The following is a 21,976-nucleotide window of genomic DNA, read 5'->3' on the forward strand; positions in this document are numbered from 1 at the left end:
TTAATTTTCCCTTCTCGTGCACGCCTTGTTAATATCGGTTTAAGCAAGCAAAGACGTGTATTGATGGACATGGATAAGCGCGGTATTGTCAACAAAGCTATTGCATTGTACCGGGTTGGATGATTATTATCGGTGTTATTTGCGCATCGTCAGAATCTTGGTTAAACTCCCTTAAGCAGCTGCACGTGTTCGCTTCTTGTCCGGACAGATGTACCATGTTGCTCTGACAGTTCGGGCTCAACTCTGCGCCGCATTTTGTGAAACCTGATCTCCGAGCTCCCATATCTCAATATCTTGGTATCGCGTTTACCATCGAATTTTTGTTTGAAAATTCACTGTTTATTTTGGGTGTACCTTTTTATGTGTGTTATAGCTCAGCGGGTGGCGGGTACTTGGTATTTCAGGTGATAGTTCCGGTATCGCTGGGGTGGGAGAAGGTTATGCGGGAATCTCGGGCGAATTCAAGGTGACGAAGTTATCTGGACAGGTTTTGACAACTTTGCGATATTTTTAACGCGCTTCAGGAATCTACGTTTCACACTTGAACTGCGCCCTATCGAAGAACAATTTTTTTGCGTTTTACTTCCCAAGAAAATATTAAACTGCGTGACTTGAATGATTCTAGTTGCAGTGATGATGGTTGGGGTTCCTGCTTCAACAAATTTTTAACTCTAACGTTAAATAAAACCGAAACTTCTCTGATAAAAAAATTAATTTCTTCATCATTTTATCGTCTTCAGCGAATGAAGATTACGTTGGAATCAGCCGGACTCTGGAGTTTGCTCCCGGGATCACGATGCAGGATCTTAACGTAGTCATCTTGGACGATCTTGGAAACCCGGTTCTGGAAGGTCTGGAGACATTTGACTTGGTCCTACGGATGCCGATCCAAGCCATACTCGGCGAACCGAACAAGGCTCAAATTGTGATCAATGACACCGTTTCCGACCGTGAGTTGTTTTGCGCGCTGTGCAAAGTCATTTTTGGTTCAATTTGAAAGCCCTTTGGTCATTTTGTATTGAGATTTATGACGTGTTTTGCGGCAGGAAAGCTTCTTTCTTTCCACCAGAAAACTCTGTAGCTCAGTCTGCATAAATATACGGCAACCGATTGTGACAACCGTAACCATAAATTTGATAAATCGAGTATTTACCGGAATTACTTGGGTTTTAGATCTGACTCATAACGTTTTATTGTCATAAATTTTCTCCCGCTTTTTATCATGGGTTGTGCAACAAACGATAAATCATATTATCCATTTTCCAGTGCCTATGATGCAGTTCTCCGAGCCAACAATCGAAGTGAACGAAGCGAACGGTACGTTGTCGGCTACAATTGTGCGCAGTGGCGACCTCTCGCAATCTTCTGCGGTGCGCTGTTACACCCGCCAGGCGACGGCAGAAGTTATGATGGATTATGCGGAAAGACCGAATACTGATTCCTCCATTGTGAGATTTAAGCCAGGTTAGTCAGTTTAAATAATTAAAACAACAACCGCCCCTGAGTTATTATGATATATGTGCTGGTGGAACTATTGCATTGGTATTCTTAGAATGTGAAAAATCTAAAAATTTCTAAAAAAGGGTTTGCTACAGAACTTCGAAATAAAATAATGTTACAACGTTTATTTCTGTCCATTTAGTCATTTATCATTGCAACATTCTTGTAAACTGTTCTCTTCTCAACCGTGCTCAATAATTAGCTACGTTGAATTAAACAACGAATCTTCCCTTTGATCGTGCGGTTATGTAGACATAGTAATTAGCTGAAGTTATGTGGCTAATCGTCTATAGCAAAATGCATTGATAAAAATTATCAATAACTTTGTGTTTATTTTAAAGGATTAAGGCAGTGGTGTTTGGATAAAGTCTAAATATTCGTAACGGTTCTGTTTTTCTTTACGTTTAAGCCATTAATCTTCTTCCAAGTTTTCGTTAACCAAGTTGCCTTCAGTTGTTTTAGCGAGCTGAATTCCACTAACGAACTGTCGAAAGAATTTGATCGCATTTTCATCGATACTCGTGGAATAATTTGTCTACTGTAACTGGCCACGCCCGCTGCTTAAATAGTTGTTTATTTTGTTAGTTTGACCTGTGCGGTTCATTGCATTCTGTCCGCCAGTTGGCCAAAGTACCTTTTCCAACTGTCAGAGTCTTGTAATCCTACAGCACTGGACATGTCTATCAACGGAGAAAAAAACGATTTATCTAAACCACGTCTGACAGAGTTCCGTGTCCATTTTGCATTCACTCTCAGGCTATCAGTGGTCAGTCGTCCACCCACTGCGATCGCGCGGTCCACTTACTCAGTATAGGCCTGCAATTGACTGTGCGACAACCTTGGCTTGAATTTTCCGTCAAACGCATTTTTATGTCCAATCAGTTTTAATCAGGAAAGAGACCTGAAAAATTAAGCCAAAAACCTACAGCACTACTCACAATATTCCCGAGCACTTACGGCAATTATTGCGTCATAAATCCCTATGGTTACGCGACTTTTCTTTACTATAGCCGTTACGTCACAAGTTATAGATTTTAGCGGTTTTGGTGTTGGTCAATTTTTCAACATTTTATCACCGAGATGATAGGAAATTTGCCTCATTTAAGTGAAGTCCTTTTCATCGCAGACGGTTTCACAACCACGTATGAGACATTGATCCATCGCTAAATCATCATAAAAGGCCGCTGTTTACCTGATATTGTGGTAAACCAGGACACTTATAACTTGTACCCTGCCGCTAACCGTCTCTTGGCATATGCTTGGCTTGCCAATCGTGAAATTATATGGGTTTAAATCGACTAATTTGGCGCAAGAGATGGCTTTATTTGCGGTAAATGTTTTTGTAAACACAAAAAGTCTGAAGTAACTAATAAACATGTCGAATTAAATTTAACTCGCAATGATCGATCGGCGATAACTGGCGCAATCTGCGGCATTATCAAAGCCTCATTGCTGGTGAGAAATTGAAAATTAATCCGATCGTTTCGCTTGGCTAACGTTAATACCCATTTTATAGGATAATTTGGACACAGCAGTAATCTCCATTACACTGGTTACATCAGTGTCGCCTCCGGGTGTTTGGAAGCTCAGATACAACCGAATAATTGTTGATTTATCGATTTACTTTCGCTTACCGCGAACATTTAGCAGAAAACTGTCGGATTTCTGTTGCAAAAGCTCGGCCATATTGCCTATTGTCCATTGTGCCCACTGTACATTATGTTGCTAGTTGCTACTAAAGAACCCAACTTACCCGCTACGTTTTTAATTTCCAATCAAACAGGTCAATCAGAGGCACAGTGTGTGGTTGAAATTGAAGACGACCGACTTCACGAGAAACCTGAAGAGTTTAGGCTCGTGCTTGGCACGCCCACTAGCGAGAGCGCTGGCAAAGCCAGGCTGGGAAACCAGGACGAAATCTTAGTGACCATTAACGACGATGCTGATCGTAAGTATTGCTCTGATCCTCCAGCGAATTGATTTTTTAAGGAGTTTTAAGATGAACGAATGGAACTTCCAAAAGTGTTAAATTTTATTCTCGCCTGCGGGTTCTCCATCGATTTGTCGCGTTTTTCTGGAAACTTTTCGTTGTTTTCTCGTTCCCGAAAAATTCGTATAAGCGGATGAACTGTGTCAGTAGAATACTGGGAGGTTGTTTTCAAGGAACGAAACCAAGGAATAATCTGAAAAGTAATACCCCTAATCACAAGCGGGACCCAAACCAGACTTGTTTAATCTCCCACAGGAAAAGGGGTAACTCACGTTCACACGGGTTATCAGTCACGTGTCTAAAACCTGTCACGGTTCAATGACATTAGCCAGAACAGGCAATGGGCTGTAGCGAAAGCCTTTTAATTAAGATTGTCAGAGACTTTGTCAGAGCTTCATTTCAAATGTCTGGCATTGTCGGAGAAAGTTTGTGTGCTGGCGAAAGCGTCAAAGTTCTTGGATGTTTAGTCATTTTGAAAACACGAGCGTTACCTTGTAAATTCGATCAGGAGAGAAACCGCGCGTGTAATCCACTTCTGATTATCCACGCCCGATTGATGGCGATAAATTTTGTCTCGAAACTCTTACAACTAAGCAACTGTTAATCCTGGAAAATTTCTCTATTTTTAACTGTGACCGTGAGAAAAAAATCTCTTAAAATTCCTTGTATGGTATTTAATGGATTATTTACTTAGCATATCCCGCGGGTTTGTTAAGTTCGTTTTTGCTCATTTTAAAACCTGGTTTGTGACTCACAAGTTGTGTAGAGTATCACCGAACTCCCAATTACTAATACAAGACACCCCGAAGTATAGAATTCTCTTCCCACACATATGCATTAGCTTCTTTTGCACTTCCATTACTTGTCTACTTTTCAGGGCCTATAATTGGCTTCGGCAATACCGCCTTTGACGTCACAGAACCACCCACGGAAGATGACGTAGCAACTGTACGCATCCCGGTCTTGCGTCGCGGTGACCTGTCCCAGCCGTCGATGGTGAGGGTTTACACCAAGGATGGAAATGCTGAGTCCGGCAAAGACTATAATCCCGTCAGCAAAGGTGGGAAGCTTTTTGGTCTCTTAAAATTTACAAAATAGTAGTTGATAAAGTGACCGAGCTTCTATTAAGTAATAATCATTAAAATAAAAATGGTTACGCTAAGTTTTACTATAAAATGACCGAAGTTTTATTGCCTGAATTAACAATGACATGATGACGTAATAATTGTCTTCCTCCAGAGCTTGAATTCGATGAAGATGTTGAGGAGATCATCGTTGAGATCGAGATTCTTTTTGATGAGGAGAAAGAAATTCGAGAATCGTTCACAGTTTGGCTTGAACCAGACGAGAATATGGTCGCCGAACTCGGAGTGAGTATGACGTCATAAATAACCATATATGAAGATTCCTAACTTTTTAACTTCGTAACGTTGTTTTTTGGGCTTGTAACCGCGCGGGTTGTTCATTATGACGTAGAATTCAGGTTTGGCTTTACGCGTATTCTGTGAGTGAAGATATTGGTTGAACATCTCACAGTGAAAATAGGATTTTGGAAAATTCCAATTAACAGAAAATGTAAATTTTTTTCTAATTTTTACGAAATTTCCAGGAAAAACGAGCGATCATCCACATCAACCAACAACGCATCCTTGCTGACGTCACGTTTCCATCGAAACCAAGCATCGTGTCATTACTTGATTATGACGACATGGCAAAAGCGAAAGATCCATCACCCGGCTATCCAGTCATTTGCGTTTCGGTGAGTGTCGTAATAATAAAACCTTTGTGACGTCAAGTACAAGCGAAGTATTGGCTACTTTTATGCCAAACATTACTTTCAATATTGCTATATCTCATATCGTATTCAACGTTCCAGCCTTGCAACCCCAAACACAGCAGCTACGAGCAAGTGTCAAGCATTTGCGATAGCGAGGGACTTGACGACAGCGCAACCCAGTTCAGGTGGGTCAAATCGCTACAGCGAATTGAGTGACACTAACCGATAAAAACCGTCGAAAAAGTTAAATGACAAATTGTTGCGTAATCTGTGGGTGGATTGACGAATGGTGGGTTGCAGTTTTGCGCCGTTAAAAGCGGTTTAGTTTGATAAGAGAGAAGGCTGCTCACGGTTTGTTTCAATCAGTAATATTGATTTACGAGAAAGTGATTTTTAACCTATATATAGCATTTTAGCGTATAGCGTGTATAGCATATAGCATCTATATATAGCGTTTTGATGGAAAGAGGGCGCTCTTTGCAACTGCATATTTGTATAATGTCTAAATCCTAACGAATAGAAACGCCCCAAGATTTTTTAAATAGTTTACCAATCTACACGGTTGCTTTCAAACTTTGATCGATAACGCTTAACTGTTATAGCATTAGCACGCTGCAAATCTGTACAAGCGTTTCGTAAAAACTCTGAAATTTCTCAGGCAAATATTTTCAGATCAACATCTTATTTAGATGGCTCGTGGCTGCCCCAAGTGGCAGTGATGGCGTGACAAGTCCCTTACGCGAGGTGGCGCAGCGCACCTTCTTCACCGACACAAACAAGATCACACTGGACAGTATTTACTTCAAATCGGGAAGTAGAATCTCATGCGCCGCTAGGGCTGTCACCCAAGATGGCGACGTCGGCTTGGAGTCCCTATCGGAACCTGTTACAGGTTAGTGGGAACCCATAGGTGCAATTTCCTGCATAGCATAGTTTATACAACAAAAATATTTCACTGTTTATCGTTCTAGTTACTCCCTGATTAATGATTAATTGTTATCTAACATTGTAGTGAGTGAAGAAAGCGACATATGCCCGCCACGAATCGCCGGTTCCGTCGGCGCGGAGCCGTTTTCCGCAAAGATCCGCTACACAGGTCCGGCGGATAAAGCCCATCCCAATTTAATACGTGTGTCGGTGTCCATGCCGCATATTGACGGAATGCTGCCGGTGATCAGCACAAGACAGCTGAGTAACTTCGAGATTACTCTGAGCAAGGACGGGACTCGTGTGGGGAATCACCGGTGAGAAGACAAAGATTATAAATTTAATTGAAGATAAATAAATATTGTTGTTTGAGAATCTCCATGGATTCGGCGTTCTTGAGACTTAACCAATTCATACCTGTTTTTAACTTTTATTTTACTTTTTTTTATTTTCAAATAAAAATGATCAACTTCGAACACATAAAGATTTACTTTTTCTCGCCAGATGCTCCAACATCATAAATTTCGACGAGAAGTCAACACAGTACGGCTTCTTGTCCGAAGCTACGAGAAACCCAAATGTTATTGGAGAGACATATCCTTACCAATACGACCCTGATATACGTGGAAACAACACCCTGAGGTTTTACAGGTGAGCCCAGTATTTGAACGATATTTAGTTTTAACTAGAGGGTTCGATAATAATAGATCCAATGTTTTTGGGAACCGGTCGAAACGGTCTCTCAAAATTTATACTTCTGCAACCGCAGCAGAAAATTAGTAGTTATTCTTTATAATTCGCGATCTCTCAAAAGTTATTTGCCGAAACCTGACCTTTTTAAAAAACCTGTACATGGGTTAACTAATGAACTCAATTTGGTAGCAACAAGCTATTTGTACTAAAATTTGTTTCCCATTTGCAAATCGCCGCAGAGGCAGAAAGCATTCCCTGCAAAAACGACCTATCTTTGTTTTCCCCGCATAGGTTGGTGATGATTCTTGCAATCCTTTGTTCGTATTTATAGTCATCACAATGATAAATTATTACGTCATAATGATACATTCTTGTAGGAACTTGAACCTGGAAGCTTGCTTGTGGGAATTCACGACTTTCTTTGACATGTCCGAACTTCTTAGCGAATGCGGAGGCAACATTGGCACGGATGGCCAGGTCAGTTGAACGTTGTTTAGACAGACATTGGGCCTATATACGCCCCTGGGTTACATAATGGAAGGAGCAATTGTTTAAAAAACATTTCCAGCAAGGCTTTGGTTTAACAACTGGTATTTTTACTCACCGATTGATTCAATTAAGATTCGTTGCTACAACGTGAGACTCTCGCGAGACTACGCTCTTGTTTACGCCCTAAGGCTAACTGATTACCCCAGACCAGTGTAACCATTAAGTTATATCACCATAATCTTTTCTACAAGGACCATCTTGTTGTTGTGCTCGATGTCGGACCGATATAATAAATCTGATTATTATTGGTTGGAATTTTCAAACAACCCGATGCTCAGTTCGTTGGTCTTATTAAACTCCTGTTTTGGTGTTTGTTTATTTTGGTGACCCCGACTTTTTTTGAGAAACGCGTGGCAATCGGAAACCTTAAGTTATGTCGGCATTTCATCTGGTGGCGCTAATTCTTGCAAATCTCGTCTGACTTTTCTTAATCTTATAAACTCGAACGAGTTTTAATGTTAACATTTCTTGACTCACCTCATATATTTTGAACCGTTTTAATCCTGTTCATTATGACATGACTTATATATTTAGTAGATTTTGGCGCTCGCTTTCTGCCGTATAAGGCGCTACATGCAGATTCTCGCTATACTTTGATGCCATAAGACATCACAAAAAAGCATCTTTATGAAAAGAATCCTGTTAATTTTGGCAACCATAGCTTGTAGGGATTATCTGATCAAAGTATTTGCATCAAACGTTATAAGTTCGTTGACCGAGATTAAGTTAAAACACGAATAATTCTTACAGAAAAATCCCATGTTTGACAAGGCGTAAAACAAGTGTTACGTTGTAACGTGCCACTGTCACTCATAGTCCTTTGTTGTGCAAACAGCGCTTCCTTAATCCTTTTAACAACTTTCTAAAAATAACCGGTAACGCTCATGTTTTTCTGCAGGTTCTTGACGCAGTTCAGTCCTACGTCTCTCTGAGCATCCCTCTGTACGTCTCCTACATCTTCCACTCCCCGGTAGGAACAGGATGGCAACATTTCGACCAAGAAACACAACTTCGTCTCACTTTCGTGTACGACACCGCCATTTTGTGGGAGCAAGGCATAGGGACTCCCCCCGAAGCGGAACTGCAAGGTGAATCTTGTATGATGTCGATGGATTCTAATAGTTGCCGTCTTCATCTGAATAATGGTATTCGTACTTTTGCTTTATCCGAGACCACTCAACGTGTCTTCAAATCCGCAGGAAATCTTTACCCGACCAGCATGCGGATCCGAGAGGACGGAAGGTTGGTTGTTAACTTCCGCACGGAGGCGCGCTTCCGCGGACAGTTCGTCGCCGAACATGCCGGCACTGACAACGTTGCCATGGTGATGAGTTCGTCACATCCGGAGTTGCAAATGACGCTGAATCTAATTAGGAGTGAAGCGACCTTTAATAACCCGGAACAAAAGTGGTCGTTCGTGTCAGATTACGCCGTAAGTGGTCTCGATGATGGAAGAGCCATTTACCCACCATTCAGAATACTAAAGAGAAAATTTGAATGGTTATGATAATAATGGTTTTTCCACCATTCTGAAATAGAGACCCTCTCTTTCGTATTCTGAATGGTGAGCATAAAGCTCCACCTTCTATGAATCACCATATACAATGCATGTGCATTGAACAATGCTGCTTCGACTTGTTTAAGTCGCAAAAACTGCTCTGTTGCATTATTCGAACAACTACAGACTCAAAGTAATCTAGTTTTGTATTTTCATATCATTGGTATGTTTTGATGCAAATCCTTTGGTCATTCACAGGTACGCGATTATTCCGGCACCTATACGATCAAGCTTATACCTTGCACGACCCCGGTCGGCCAAGCTTACGATCTTCCTATCGTGTGCAATCCTAGGGAACCAATATCCTTCGATATGGACATTAGGTTCCAGCAGGTCAGTTTGAGTAGTTTTAATTCTGTACCCACTGGTGTGCGGCGATAATAAGCTGAGTTAGTGCAGTAATTAGGTCTCTAACCTTCCAATTTGAAGTACGGTATTGCAAATTTAAAATTCCTCATAACTATTGGTTTGCGTGATGCAGTAGCGTTTCATTATGACCTCATTATTACGTCACAGGTGAGCGACCCAGTGGCAGCGGAGTTCAGCTTGAACACGAATTTCTTCCTCCTGAGTAAGAAGTCTCTCTACCTCAGCGATGGATCCATGGGATTCGGTGAAGACAGCGACGTAGCGTTTGCTGAAGGTGATTTTTGGGCAGATCCAGATTGACAATTGATTGATTGATTGATTGACAGACACACAAACAACAAAATGTTGCTTAAATGCATTTATGCAGACATCCATGAATTAGTTAATATGTTGCTTTTGCAACATTATGCAGCTATTACCCTAGGGTACAATGCAATGTACATCACCAGTACAGGTTTCACAACTTGGCTCCTGCTTGTGTTAAGGTTCCGAGATTTTCGGTAGAGTGCTAGTCGACCCAGTCCAAAACCTGGGCAGCTCGTTTGACGCAAGTATTGAGAAGGTCTTCCTGTGCAGTGGAAGGGACGGATACGTTCCGAAGTACAACCCCGAGAACAACGAATACGGCTGCCTCGCCGATACCCCCAGTCTCAGGCAGAGATTTGTCGTTTTGGTGAGTTTGTGGATTCTCATCATCCTGGTTATTGATTTGGTTTTACATGAACTCACCGAATTGAATGCACTGGATCGACTTAATTTTGTTGAATTTAATCGAAGCATTAATGAGATGGATTCAACTTAAAGTAACACAAAGATTCCATTACTCCGGTGCAGTTTGTAATTTGCTAAAGTCCGGTAAAATAAATGAATTTAGCAAAAAACAAATTACCATAAAAACATTAAAATGAATTAACAAAGCTTAAAACCAAAGGTTAGACGGTCTGTTTCTTTAAGCACTAATTGTTGCGAGTTTTCAGGATAAGGAACAGCCGGATACACAGGACATGGCCGCTAACAACGTCCCCTTCAACGCCAAACTTGCTATTGACGATCTCGAGGCTCTCGATATTGTCCGGCAACCTGGAACCGACGGATTTAGGATGGAGTCCACTCCGCTGTTTACGGTGAGAATCCGTCGAATTAACTTTTCCGTTGCAATATTTGCTATGAGCGGAGTGGTCAGCTGTATATTAAGTTTTCTGTCATGTTCGATTTGGAAAAAAAAAACATTTTCCAAAAATTCTCTGCAGATAAACTTTCCCCAAACAGTGTTAAGATCTCTTTGTCGTCAGAAAATTGCAAGAATTGGGCTTTTGGCACAGTTTTAAGTTCCAAATACCTCGTAATGTTAACAAAACAAAGACGACTCATAGTAACTGACCCACTGGCCACAAACAACTTTAGCTGCGGCCTGTATTTACCAACATCAAATCATTTCGTATTTTAATGAGATGGACACTTAAATTCAAATCGTAAAACCTCTAACACCTTAGACACAATAACTTCCATATTTGGAATGTTGATCTATAAACGGAAATTATTTTACTTCAAACAACGAGACAGAGAATACGATGACCTTTGCCGTTTATAGAACGTTTGTTGAAGAAATGAAACCGGCAGTGGCGGTTTAAAACATTCTGTATTTTCACGCAGGTCACGGTGGGAAGGGAATGGTACATGCACACAGTCTACACTGTGAAGTCGACGGACCAACGCAAGCGAAGGTCGGCTGTCTACACCCGGCATTCAGTCGTGCAATCCGCGGAACATCGCCGCTCCAGGAGATCCGCGGAGTTGGCTTCCACCATAGGGAAGGATTTCAACCGCGGAACACAAATGATGCATATTAAGCTCAATTCGCAGGGCGTCGAATCCGACGGATCTATAGTTCTTGGAGAAAACCGGAATGTTGTTCCCGCGGTAAGCGTAGAAGGAGAATCGGAGGTCCCGCTAATGACTATCGTCATCGGCCTTGTCGCCGCCGTCGTTGTAATCGTCATAATTGTCGCCGCTGTCCTCTTGCGACGGCGCCGACAGAACCCGCCACCGGCAGACGACAAAGCTCGTTACAGCGGCGGAAAGCACATTGTCGTGGCTAGTAAGCGAGGTGGCGGTGCCACGAGCGCAGTGGCGACACGAAGCAGTAGTGGATACAGTAGCTCAGATGCTTCCGAAGTCTGACGTGTTCACGGTACGGAAGGCGTGTGACGCGAGCGTTTTACCTGGACTTAAAAGTCAACAGAATTTCTCCATAAAGTAAAACAGTCACTAAGCACGACTGCTCTCAGTAGAATGATTGCATTAAATGAGCTATCTAAGCTTCATAGTTTATGTAACACGCAAAAACTTTCACCCTTGCATGTTGTTGTCTCCAACTGGACATTATAAATGGCTATTTATAAATAATGTCCACTGATTCGTGGAACGCTGATATAATCCATGCAACGTAAAAACCATCAACCTCTGTAAAAACGTTTCGGCGATTGCCCTTTTTTGAGTTTGTCCACTTTTGCACTACGATGCTCCCAAAACGCTGTGTCATACCTTAGTCAGCATATTATGAATTTTGCCGATGTCGTCATTTATAAGCCCTGGTGGTTTAATCACGACGTTCTAATTCTTACAAATTAAACCGAAATGCCTTGAAATTTTTTGGGTTTTTATACGCCGTCGTTGTTATTTATATGCCCTTTTATAGGTAAAGTTTTGTCACCCGCCCGCTACACATAACCGCTCTTGTCCTAACTAACCGATCTTTGCTCTAACCTCTAGTGACCTTTTACGTAAGCTTACGTCACAGATATTGAATCTGTTTTACCTTTTGAGCAGGCTGGAAGTAAAAATAGTTCGAATTTACATTTTTTTTAATACAGTTTGTTAATGGAAGTGATGCAATAAAAAATGTTTCTTATTGACCGACCGCTCGTTCATCGATAAACCACTGATGTAATCTTTTAACAAATTCCTTCTATATTCTGTCCGTGGTTCAAATTTGGAGGCCGCACAACAGAGAAAGTCATATTTAGCATGCTATTAATCATTAATCAGTGTCAATAAATCATGACGTTTCTGTGGCTTTGGTCCAAGCCACGATTAATGTGATCTTCCAAATTTTTGGCAACCTGTCTAGTCGTGTGGATGGCGTTTTAAGCTTATTACCATATATACAGCATATCGTTCTTTTCTCGTTTTACTGTTTTTCGTCAATACTGTTCGCCTATTTTTGCATTTTACTGTATTTTGCTACTTTCCGCACTCTATTATCCGCCGCTTAAACACGTCAATTTTTACACCTGCGAAACCGGACTGTAACGATTTCTTTCTCGCACTTGTTGCCAATTTTGCTGATACCGTAGTTTCTGGATTGATACTTTACCACACTCTCAATACCAGTTTTGCAATTGAATTAAAGCATTATTACATCACAATCATGCATGTGTTTTTACAATTTTAGAAATACAGTACTTTCAGATTTTAGGTTTAGGTATTCAGATTTCAAAATATCCGGGTTATAAAAGAAGATTTCAAATCCAAAATTTAGATAATTACGTCCATTATTCTTGAGTCGAAATTCCGAATACAATTAAAATTTAATATTTCGGCCAAGTGGGTGATTTTCACGTTACAGTGGGTGATGATTCGCGCAATTTTCATTGCGATTTTCCACATGTCTTTTGTTTTTTGACATTAACTGTGCGGAATGTGCAGCATCAGGACATGTAAGGCAAACGCAGCATCAGAGTAAAGGCAAGATTAATTGTGTGTTTTTTGCCAATGTGATAAAATTGCTTTGTGGACGCATGGTCATCTCGACGGTCCAGAGTCTTGCATGACATGTATGTCTGTGACCAGCGTCCCGAATTAAGCATTGGTAGATTTTTTATCTTCTCTTTGGACTAATTCCTTTAAAGGTACACGGCGCTTACGTATCTTGCTCTACGTATGAGCTCCTAGGAAGATGAGGGGACGCGTACATCATGTGAAGAATTGTTTTTGATTTTGATGTGGGGAAGCTCATGGAAAGTTGGTCGTCAATTTCGTGTTTTAAAGTCTTAAGCCCTAAGTCAGAGGTGCCGAAAGTTTTAAGTGTATGGACCTCATTGCAATAGCCTTGCGCCTTGACAATTATGTTCAAATATTGCATCTCAAAAAAAGTTTCTGATTAAAAGCTTTGACTTATCAGTCAATGGCTTACCAAATCTGCAGGGGTGGGCAAACTACGGCCCGCGGGCCGCACGCGGCCCGCCGGCACTTGCAGAAACTCCTACTCATCACTTATTGTTTTAATTAAACAGGTTACATGACAAAATATTATTCCCTTTGCGAGTGTGTTTTTCTCTTCACTTTCAGTGCGTAAACACACACACGTCAGTCGCGCATGTATTGCAACATACACTTCTCACGCATTGTTATATTCAATTGTTTGATCATAAAATACAAATACGGTAGCGGCTACCGTAGGCCTACCAGTACTTCTACTTTCCTCCAAATAGCTTTTCATTGTTATTTGAGACGCACAGTTTAATGTTTTCTACTTCAACAGGATTTTTGTTAAAAAATAAAGATTTATATTTTTACTCTGTTAAAATAATGAGTGCTGTTAAGAAGCGAAAGATTGAAGACGAAAGTCGTGTTTTCAATAAGGAATGGACTGTTAAATACTATTTTATCGAAATTGGGAATAAAGCAGTTTGCTTGTTGTGCCGTGAGTCCGTGGCTGTTTTCAAGGAGTACAATTTAAAAAGACACAACCAAACCAAGCACGCAAACTATGAATAATATAATATGAATATGATTATGATAATTATGAATATAATATGAATATGATTATGATAATTATGAATATAATATGAATATGATTATAATATGTTTAATATGAATATGCGTTTATTTACACACCGGGTAAATTTTCCTACTTTGTAATGAGAGTGTGCGGCCCCCCGGCTGCAACATTTTTTCAAATGTGGCCCTCAGTACAAAAAGTTTGCCCACCCCTGTGCTATAATATCTATTTCCTCGCTTTTTGGCCGTTCGAACTGGTAAACCTGATTGAAACACCATGTGCATTACCCTGGGTTATTTCATAAGAAAAAGATTGGCTAGGGGAATTTAGAGGTATTAACTTTTAAGGCTGAGTAAATATCACTCGAGGAATTCCCGGTTAGGTAAGGTAACCTGCTGTATAGGTGGTGTGGCCAATTGTGTTGCTTCTAATCATCTCAATACAGGATTTTAGCTCGTAGCGAGAAGGCTCGTTACAGTTGTGCAGTTTGCATCAGCCTAAAAAGTCAATTTCAACTACCGCTATGCAGTGTGTGATATTATCGTTTTGTCTGATGTCTTATTTATGTTTTACCTCAGCAACTGGCGCTGGCGCAAAGTATGTGAAATGATAAAATTAACTAATTTGATAAAAGTAGCTCCATCCGAATACAATACAGCAGTGTTTGATGTTATTTAACTTATTATGCATGGTGGCAACTGTAGCATTTTTAATCATGTTTGTTTATCTATTAGCGAAAGAAGAACTTTACGTTTGCGAAAAGCAGCAGAGCAAGTTTTATCAGATCATTTTCAATCCGATGCATTCAAAGCTTCTATTCTTCAAATCGTTGCGGTAAGTTATGTGCTGGTTGCATTGAAGCTTCTAGCAGTGAAGACTTAATTCTAATTAGTGACTTTACCTGAACGTGAAGGAGCGCTTACGATAAGAAGTCATGCGTGTTTTTTGCGATAACTTTCTGGGTTTTTAAAGGATCCAGTTCAAGCCGATGTCTTGTGCCAAGTTAAGTTCGGACCGTTCTATTACTTCAGCTACACCGGAAAGTGTGAAAGTTGTTCAGTCCACTGCAGTTCCCCTACAGATGGAATGAAAAAAGAATGTTTGGTACACTGCAAAGATTTTATGACCAACCAGGCTTTGAAAGATGAACAGATGGTTTTAAAGTCCAATATAAAGGTTGGTGCCAAACCTTATTTTAAACATTGCAAGCAACATGTGAAATAACATGTCGGAGTTGCGCAAACGATCTATTTACTAAAGGATTACGTCACACCTATTATCTTCTGTCAATAATTAATTGCTGCTGTGATAGCCGTTAACAAACAATTACTTCATGTATATAGCCTTTGATAAACGCACTTTCATGTAGAGGTGAAGGCACCAGCGTTTCAATAGGCCTTGACGAGCAACGGAAATAAAAATCAAAACACTGACGAAACGCTTTTTAACTTTGACTTACCCACAGCTGGTACAACTGCCTAGTAACTATCAAAATCTTAAAGCAAATACGTTTTAACTGAGAGCCCTGGCGTGTGTACAACACATTTTACAGAAACTTCCCACAAATGAATTTACAGTAACTAAAAAATTCGACGTAATGTCTCGATTATAAATCGATAAAATTGTACCTACAGCAAATACCATAGATGGTCGGGAAGAGTTATATACGATTAAAATCTAATAGAACCAACTTTCAACCTAAGCATTTAAGCTGTTGCAACGAAGCTCCTTTGCCTCAGGTTGCGTTTAGCAATATTATATGGATAGTGGCTATAGACTACTTACTACTACATAGAAATGGAGATAGTGGTTCTTTTTTGAGGAGCTGCTACTCTAATTGATCTGTTTCAACTTATATAATCTTCAGAAACTTGAAGATGATCTTGAAACAACAAACGAGAGACTGGATAAAGCAGAAGAAGATTTTATAGGAAAGTTCTATGGACTCCTGTCAGGATTTGTATTTGTGGTTTTGGTTATTGTCGTCATCTTTTTACTTTTTGGTCGTCACGTGAAGCAAAAGTGAGTTGTCTCATTGTCAACGATGTCATGTTGGCTGACTCTAAGAACTAATCATAAAACTTTTCTAAACCTTAGTCAATGAAACATCAGTAAGATAAGATTGTGCTTGTGCGTGATAACTACCAACGCGGTTGAAATTTTCATACTTTTCCAAGTTTCTGTAATTTTGCAGGTATGCCAGGCGCCCTCCACGTGACGTTAATCCAACCGGCGACAACGATGAAGGAACAGGTTTGAATCCGGGATCTCAATGCTCTGGAGATTCTGGCTTGGGAAATCAAAATGTGTAGAGGAGTCTACATGTCTACAGTTGCAACACTTCCGTCGTTACACTGCTTAAACCTTGACAACTGTACACTTGCTTATGATGGTTTTCTTCTAGCTGAAGTCATGTAAACTACGTGTAAACGTGTGTTAAGGTTTTCTGAAGATTCCGGAATATTGAATATTGCTTTGTTTCAATTTCCTGGCTTTACAGAAAAAACTGTGTAGATTTAAGCACTATATTTATTGCAATAAACTTATTTTACTTGTACACTTAAATAAGCACAATAAGTATATGAGCTTGTGCACTCGAAGAGGCTCAAGACATAGACTCCAACGAAGCTCCGGACGAATTTCCCTGGCACGTGGCGAGAACCCAAGAACTTGAGACTATGAGACTAGTTATAATAACGGACGAAGACACGAAAAAACAAAGTGTGTTCGTCCTTTACCAAAACAAACGAATGAAAAACTAGCACATTTGTCGTCACCCTGGGAAGCCTGCAGATATATAAAGGTTCACCTCAATCGCTCACCGTTTATCACAATACCGTTAACTAAGTAGATTCACCAGTTCACTCACTTTGCTTTTAAAATCACACACCTCACTTTCAACATGCTTGTTTTAATTATCCGGCAACTTTAAATGTTGACTTACAGCCGATGAAATTTTTGTTTTCTCAGTGCCTGTATAAAGTGTAAATTTTCCTGGCTTTACTGAACAAACTGCATTGGTATATGCACTAAGTTTATGGCAATAAACCTATTTTACCTGTACACTTAAATAAGTATATACAGTGTACGTTACGTGAGCAAGCGAAATTTTACAAAATGCGTCTTAATTCCACACAAACCGAGCAAGAACCGGAGAAACCGAACCGAGAACCTAGAAACGAGAAAAATTATAAATCGTGTTGAGCTGTCCAATGCAATGTGTAATGGCTTGCTACGTCATTGAAGAAATGACTTAATATACCTACGCAATAATCCTTCACTTCTCAAACGTCATAGCATAAACAGACGGTCGAATTCGCAACAAATAAGTTCGTCATGTATTTGGCTGAAAAACATTTGCTATAAGCTAATTATCCTGGTGACATTTTTGTTGCTTCCACAGTGAAACAATAGGAGTTGTTATAAGATAGCAACATCGACATCTTATAAATACTTTTCGCAAAATTTTGAAAAAAGCAAATATAATTCAGTGTATCACGTGATAATCTGTATCACATGATATCACATGACGTTGGTTACATAATGCATCATTATGCAACCAATCAGAGGCTCAAGACTGATCACGTGTCATGCCAAACCAGGTTATATAAACCGAGCGCTACGTTCGAAGATCAGCTTCATTCAGTGTTCTGGTAGAAGCCGGTTCGAATTATCGTTTCAAAGAAGATAAATTTATGAAGAAAAAGCCGACCGCCCTAAAGAAATGTTTCGCAAGCCAACCAGATTTTTGTTCTGTATGTTCTGGTAAGTAGTATGCGACGCATCATTGGAAGAGCATTTTCAAAAACCTAAAAACGTAAACAAAATTGCAACTACCGGTCGGTGATCGCGGCTATAGTTGCGTTGAAGAGGCAGTCTACCACGCATTCACTGTATGCTAACCTACAAGCAAGTAGCATTTAACTTAAGTTCCTGGAAATGGATGAAGTAGACTTCCATACCATATTCGACCAATACTTGAGCACTCGATAGACTCCAACGAAGTTCCGGACGAATTTCCCTGGCACGTGAAGAGAACCCAAGCACTGAAGACTATAAGTGTTAGTTTTGGTAACGGATGAAGACACGCAAAAAAAGTGTGTTCGTTCTTTACCAAAACAAATGAATGAAAAAATAGCACATTTGTCGTCACCCTGGGAAGCCAGCAGATACAAAAACGTTTACCTCAATCGCCCACCGTTTATCACAATAACGGTAACTAGATAGATTCACCAGTCCACTTACTTTGCTTTTAACCTCACACACCTCACTTTCAACATCGGTACAGTCAATATTGACTTACCAGTAAATTCTTCTCACAGTCGAGGAACCAATATCATGTTTGTTCCGAGTTTATACCATGACTGTGCACTTCACTCGTAGTGCTACACATGATACAAGACGAAAAGTCGATGAAGCAATCCTGGTCTCAACCATGCCGGTAAGAATTGTGCTTGACACTGTAAAACGTTTCAGTTAAGAAAAAGTTACATGAACGTTAATTTAAGATTTGTTTATTTATACAATATTTTGTCAGTAAATAATAATTAATATAGCTGTTACGTCATTTCATTGAAACTTTGAATTACATGTTATTCATCTATTGCTTTTTTAGCTTTGGTTTTAAAGCTTTATGAAAACATTGGGCGAATTTTGACTTGTTGCTGACCAACCATCAGCATAAACTGTCAGATGTATACCGAGCTTTAAACAGACGTATATAACCATTAACTGCAGTCCTCAGCACGAGGATTGGTTGAACAAATTTATCAGAAAATGCGACGCGAAATCTGATTGTTTAAAGACAACGATCACTGATAATAATTGCTATAGGTTTAAAAAAACATTTTTCCTAAATAAAATATTCTCATTAGTTACCGTTGGTTAGTATCATTCAATTAATATAAAGCTTTGTCCAGCAGCATGTACTTAACAATAAATACCACGTTGCTGTGTAATACCATGATCCACGTTGCTGGGTGAAGGCAGTCTGATTCTTAACAAGTCTGATTCTTTCTATAAATACGTAAATTAAATTTCAGTTTTTATAATACAACATGTTGTTTTCAAAAACGTGAATTTAAAAGAACTATACATCTGTTTGAACCAAGTATAAATGAACGAAACAAAACAAGATTTTATGACAAATTTAGATGAAGTTTGGGAAAGATATGTAGTTGTTGATTTTATGCTTGTATTGTTTGCAGTTTCATTGTGCGTGAAAGTAATATGAGGTTTCTAAGTAATTGTTGCAATTAGAGCATATTTTACACTTTGTGCGCATAAGCATTTGTGGAAAAAAGTAATTAGTAACCTGCAGTTTAATGCCATATAACACCTGTTATAAAGAAACAAATGTCCTAACAAGCTATAGAAACAGTGGCTCTCAACCTTCTGATCTTGGCGGACCCCTTTTGCTGCTGTCAAAGCAGTGGCGGACCCCTGAAGTTTAAGCAAACTAAGGGTTCTGAGACTGCACTTAAATGTTTCTTTGCTTAGTTTTACTTAATAGTCTTAGTGCACAACTGCGCTATTCATTCAAAATAACATCAAACTATGCGGATATTTATACTTAAAATAACTGTATCCAGCTGTCTTCTCATATAATCCACAATCTAGTGCATCACAATAGGCCTTCCCTGCTGGTGATAAATCTCAATAAGCTTTTGTATTGTCCCATCACAATAGGCAATTAAGCAAATGTTCAAGCCTATTTCAAAAAGCAATGATAAACAGCAAAAATTTTTTAAAAACTCGTACTTTATGATGCAAATTTCGAAGTTCTCACGGACCAACTGAAAACGTTTCGCGGACCCCCAGGGGTCCGCGGACCACCGGTTGAGAACCACTGCTATAGAAGAATTAATGCCCAATTTCCATTTTAATTTAGATTTTAGGTAAATTATATTTGGTGTAAAATTTTACTTAAAAATGAATTTCATAAAAACTCTGCAAGCAATGTTGGTCATCGGTTTTTTCGTCAGTTGGAACGCTTTCATCGTTGATTCCAAGTCAATTAGGTAAGAATAATTCAGGTAAAACTTTGATAAACCTGCAATTTGAGAAAATATCAGCTTAAATATCTGCTTAATACCTAAACTTGCATGTGATGAATTATCACATCTCATTCAAACATTGTATCGTGTTTAAAATTTTTTATGATTTTCAGTGCCGAGATCGAGAAATTACGCGAAAGTGCAGGAGAACAAACTTTGAAGAAAGATTTTAGCAAGGCCGACACTTTTTATAAAGATGTTTTTAAAATTTTAATTTTTTTTATAAAAACCTTTTTTCCCAACAATGTGATATTAAAAGAACTATGCTTCTATTTGAACCAAGTGGAAACGAACGAAACAAAACAAGATTTTATTGAATATTTAGATGAAGTTTGGAAAGGATATCTAGTTATTGGTTTTATGCTTGTAATGTTTTGTTATTACATAATGCGTCAAGTGAAGCGAGCTTATAAGTAATTTTTTGATTATGATACATTTTTCTATTGTTGATGGGCCCAACATTATGGAAAAATGTATTTATCAAGGCGTAGTTTTTACGCCGTATAGCACCTGTCATAAGGAATAGATCTTTTTAGCCGACTGTGTGACTTTTTACATCCGAAACTCATTTTCATCTTATTTTTCAGAAAAATACTGTTTAGGGCAAAAATTTACCTAAAGAGGGATTTTATAAGAAGTCTTCAAGTTCTATTGATCATTAATGATGTCGTCAGTTGGAATGCTCTGGTCGATACCAAGTCATTTAGGTAAAAGTAGATTAGCTTAAATAATGCAGTAATGCAGTCTTTACTAGAGTGATGGACTTACTAATAACTGGACCGTCCCTAACCAATGCTATAGTGCTTAATGCTTCTACAAAAAATGTCAAATCAGCTTCCACGGCTTTTTGGGAAGCCTTGACAATGTCAACATATAATGCGATGAATGCGGTCACGAATACTTCAAACTTTTCTCCGATCAAATATCGAGGTGGAATCAAGACCATACGAAAGTCATAATAATTCGGGTTTGATCCTGGCGCGATCGCGACTTCTGCAACAAGAAAATCTGCTTGTCTTTACCAAATTTTGACAAAGGGAAAGCTGTCGCAACAGCCAGGCTTAAACGGATTTAGTTACGGAAATATAAGCTTGTATTTGGTCAGGCGCGTTGGTAGAAATAGAAGCTTTAGCTACTTAAACGCACTTTAATTGACTGGGATGACCAATTTGTACCCATTCACTATATGCTAATCTGCAAGCAAGCAGCATTTAACTTAAGTTCCTGGAAATGGATGAAGTAGACTTCCAGACCACTTTTGATCAATACTTGAGCACTCGATAGACTCCAACGAAGCTCCGGACGAATTTCCCTGGCACGTGGCGAGAATCCAAGAACTTAAGACTATAAGTGTTAGTTTTGGTAAAGGACGAAGACACGCAAAAACAAAGTGTGTTCGTTCTTTTCAAAAAAAAATGAATGAAAAAATAGCACATTTGTCGTCACCCCGGGAAGCCTGCAGATACAAAAACGTTTACCTCAATCGCTCGCAGTTTATCACAATACCGGTAACTAGGTAGGTTCACCGGTCCACTTACTTTGCTTTTAACCTCACACACCTCACTTTCAACATCGGTACAGTCAATATTGACTTGCCTGTAAATTCTTCTCACAGTCGAGGAACCAATTTCATGTTTGTTCCGAGTTTATGCCATGACTGTGCACTTCACTCGTAGTGCTACACATGATACTAGGCGAAAAGCCGATGACGCAATCCTGGTCTTAACCATCCCGTTAAGAATTGTGCTGAATTGGAACAAAACAAAACAAGATT

General features: G+C 39.5%; 2 protein-coding genes across 2 annotated transcripts in view; both read left to right on the forward strand.

The window, feature by feature from the left end:
- The window catches only part of LOC143470770 (FRAS1-related extracellular matrix protein 2-like), a 49,088-nt gene extending 36,290 nt beyond the window's left edge, over positions 1 to 12,798 (forward strand). The window contains exons 27-44 of the mRNA XM_076969073.1: positions 741 to 950; positions 1,267 to 1,464; positions 3,284 to 3,448; positions 4,368 to 4,550; positions 4,730 to 4,860; positions 5,100 to 5,249; positions 5,367 to 5,452; positions 5,957 to 6,159; positions 6,280 to 6,511; positions 6,699 to 6,845; positions 7,265 to 7,364; positions 8,335 to 8,524; positions 8,636 to 8,868; positions 9,193 to 9,327; positions 9,511 to 9,637; positions 9,849 to 10,036; positions 10,341 to 10,487; positions 11,017 to 12,798. Of these exons, the coding sequence (XP_076825188.1) occupies positions 741 to 950; positions 1,267 to 1,464; positions 3,284 to 3,448; positions 4,368 to 4,550; positions 4,730 to 4,860; positions 5,100 to 5,249; positions 5,367 to 5,452; positions 5,957 to 6,159; positions 6,280 to 6,511; positions 6,699 to 6,845; positions 7,265 to 7,364; positions 8,335 to 8,524; positions 8,636 to 8,868; positions 9,193 to 9,327; positions 9,511 to 9,637; positions 9,849 to 10,036; positions 10,341 to 10,487; positions 11,017 to 11,544 (3,353 nt within the window). The 3' untranslated portion in view covers positions 11,545 to 12,798. The remainder of the gene's footprint in view (positions 1 to 740; positions 951 to 1,266; positions 1,465 to 3,283; positions 3,449 to 4,367; positions 4,551 to 4,729; positions 4,861 to 5,099; positions 5,250 to 5,366; positions 5,453 to 5,956; positions 6,160 to 6,279; positions 6,512 to 6,698; positions 6,846 to 7,264; positions 7,365 to 8,334; positions 8,525 to 8,635; positions 8,869 to 9,192; positions 9,328 to 9,510; positions 9,638 to 9,848; positions 10,037 to 10,340; positions 10,488 to 11,016) is intronic.
- A 1,096-nt stretch (positions 12,799 to 13,894) lies between these two features.
- Positions 13,895 to 16,916, forward strand: LOC143462232 (uncharacterized). Its single transcript, XM_076960307.1, has 5 exons — positions 13,895 to 14,743; positions 14,881 to 14,980; positions 15,119 to 15,322; positions 16,014 to 16,168; positions 16,341 to 16,916. The coding sequence occupies exons 1-5, from the start codon at positions 14,670 to 14,672 to the stop codon at positions 16,456 to 16,458; spliced, it is 651 nt and encodes a 216-aa protein (XP_076816422.1). The 5' UTR covers positions 13,895 to 14,669; the 3' UTR covers positions 16,459 to 16,916.
- The last annotated feature ends 5,060 nt before the right edge of the window (positions 16,917 to 21,976 follow it).

The sequence above is a fragment of the Clavelina lepadiformis genome, chromosome 1 (genome assembly GCF_947623445.1).
Source record: "Clavelina lepadiformis chromosome 1, kaClaLepa1.1, whole genome shotgun sequence".
NCBI classification, from domain to species: Eukaryota; Metazoa; Chordata; class Ascidiacea; order Aplousobranchia; family Clavelinidae; genus Clavelina; species Clavelina lepadiformis.

Coding starts and splice junctions, on each gene's coding strand:
- LOC143462232 (XM_076960307.1), top strand. CDS start 14,670: ATGCAGTGTGTGATATTATCGTTTTGTCTGATGTCTTATTTATGTTTT. Junction 14,744..14,880: donor GCAACTGGCGCTGGCGCAAA/GTATGTGAAATG, acceptor TTTATCTATTAG/CGAAAGAAGAACTTTACGTT. Junction 16,169..16,340: donor GGTCGTCACGTGAAGCAAAA/GTGAGTTGTCTC, acceptor GTAATTTTGCAG/GTATGCCAGGCGCCCTCCAC.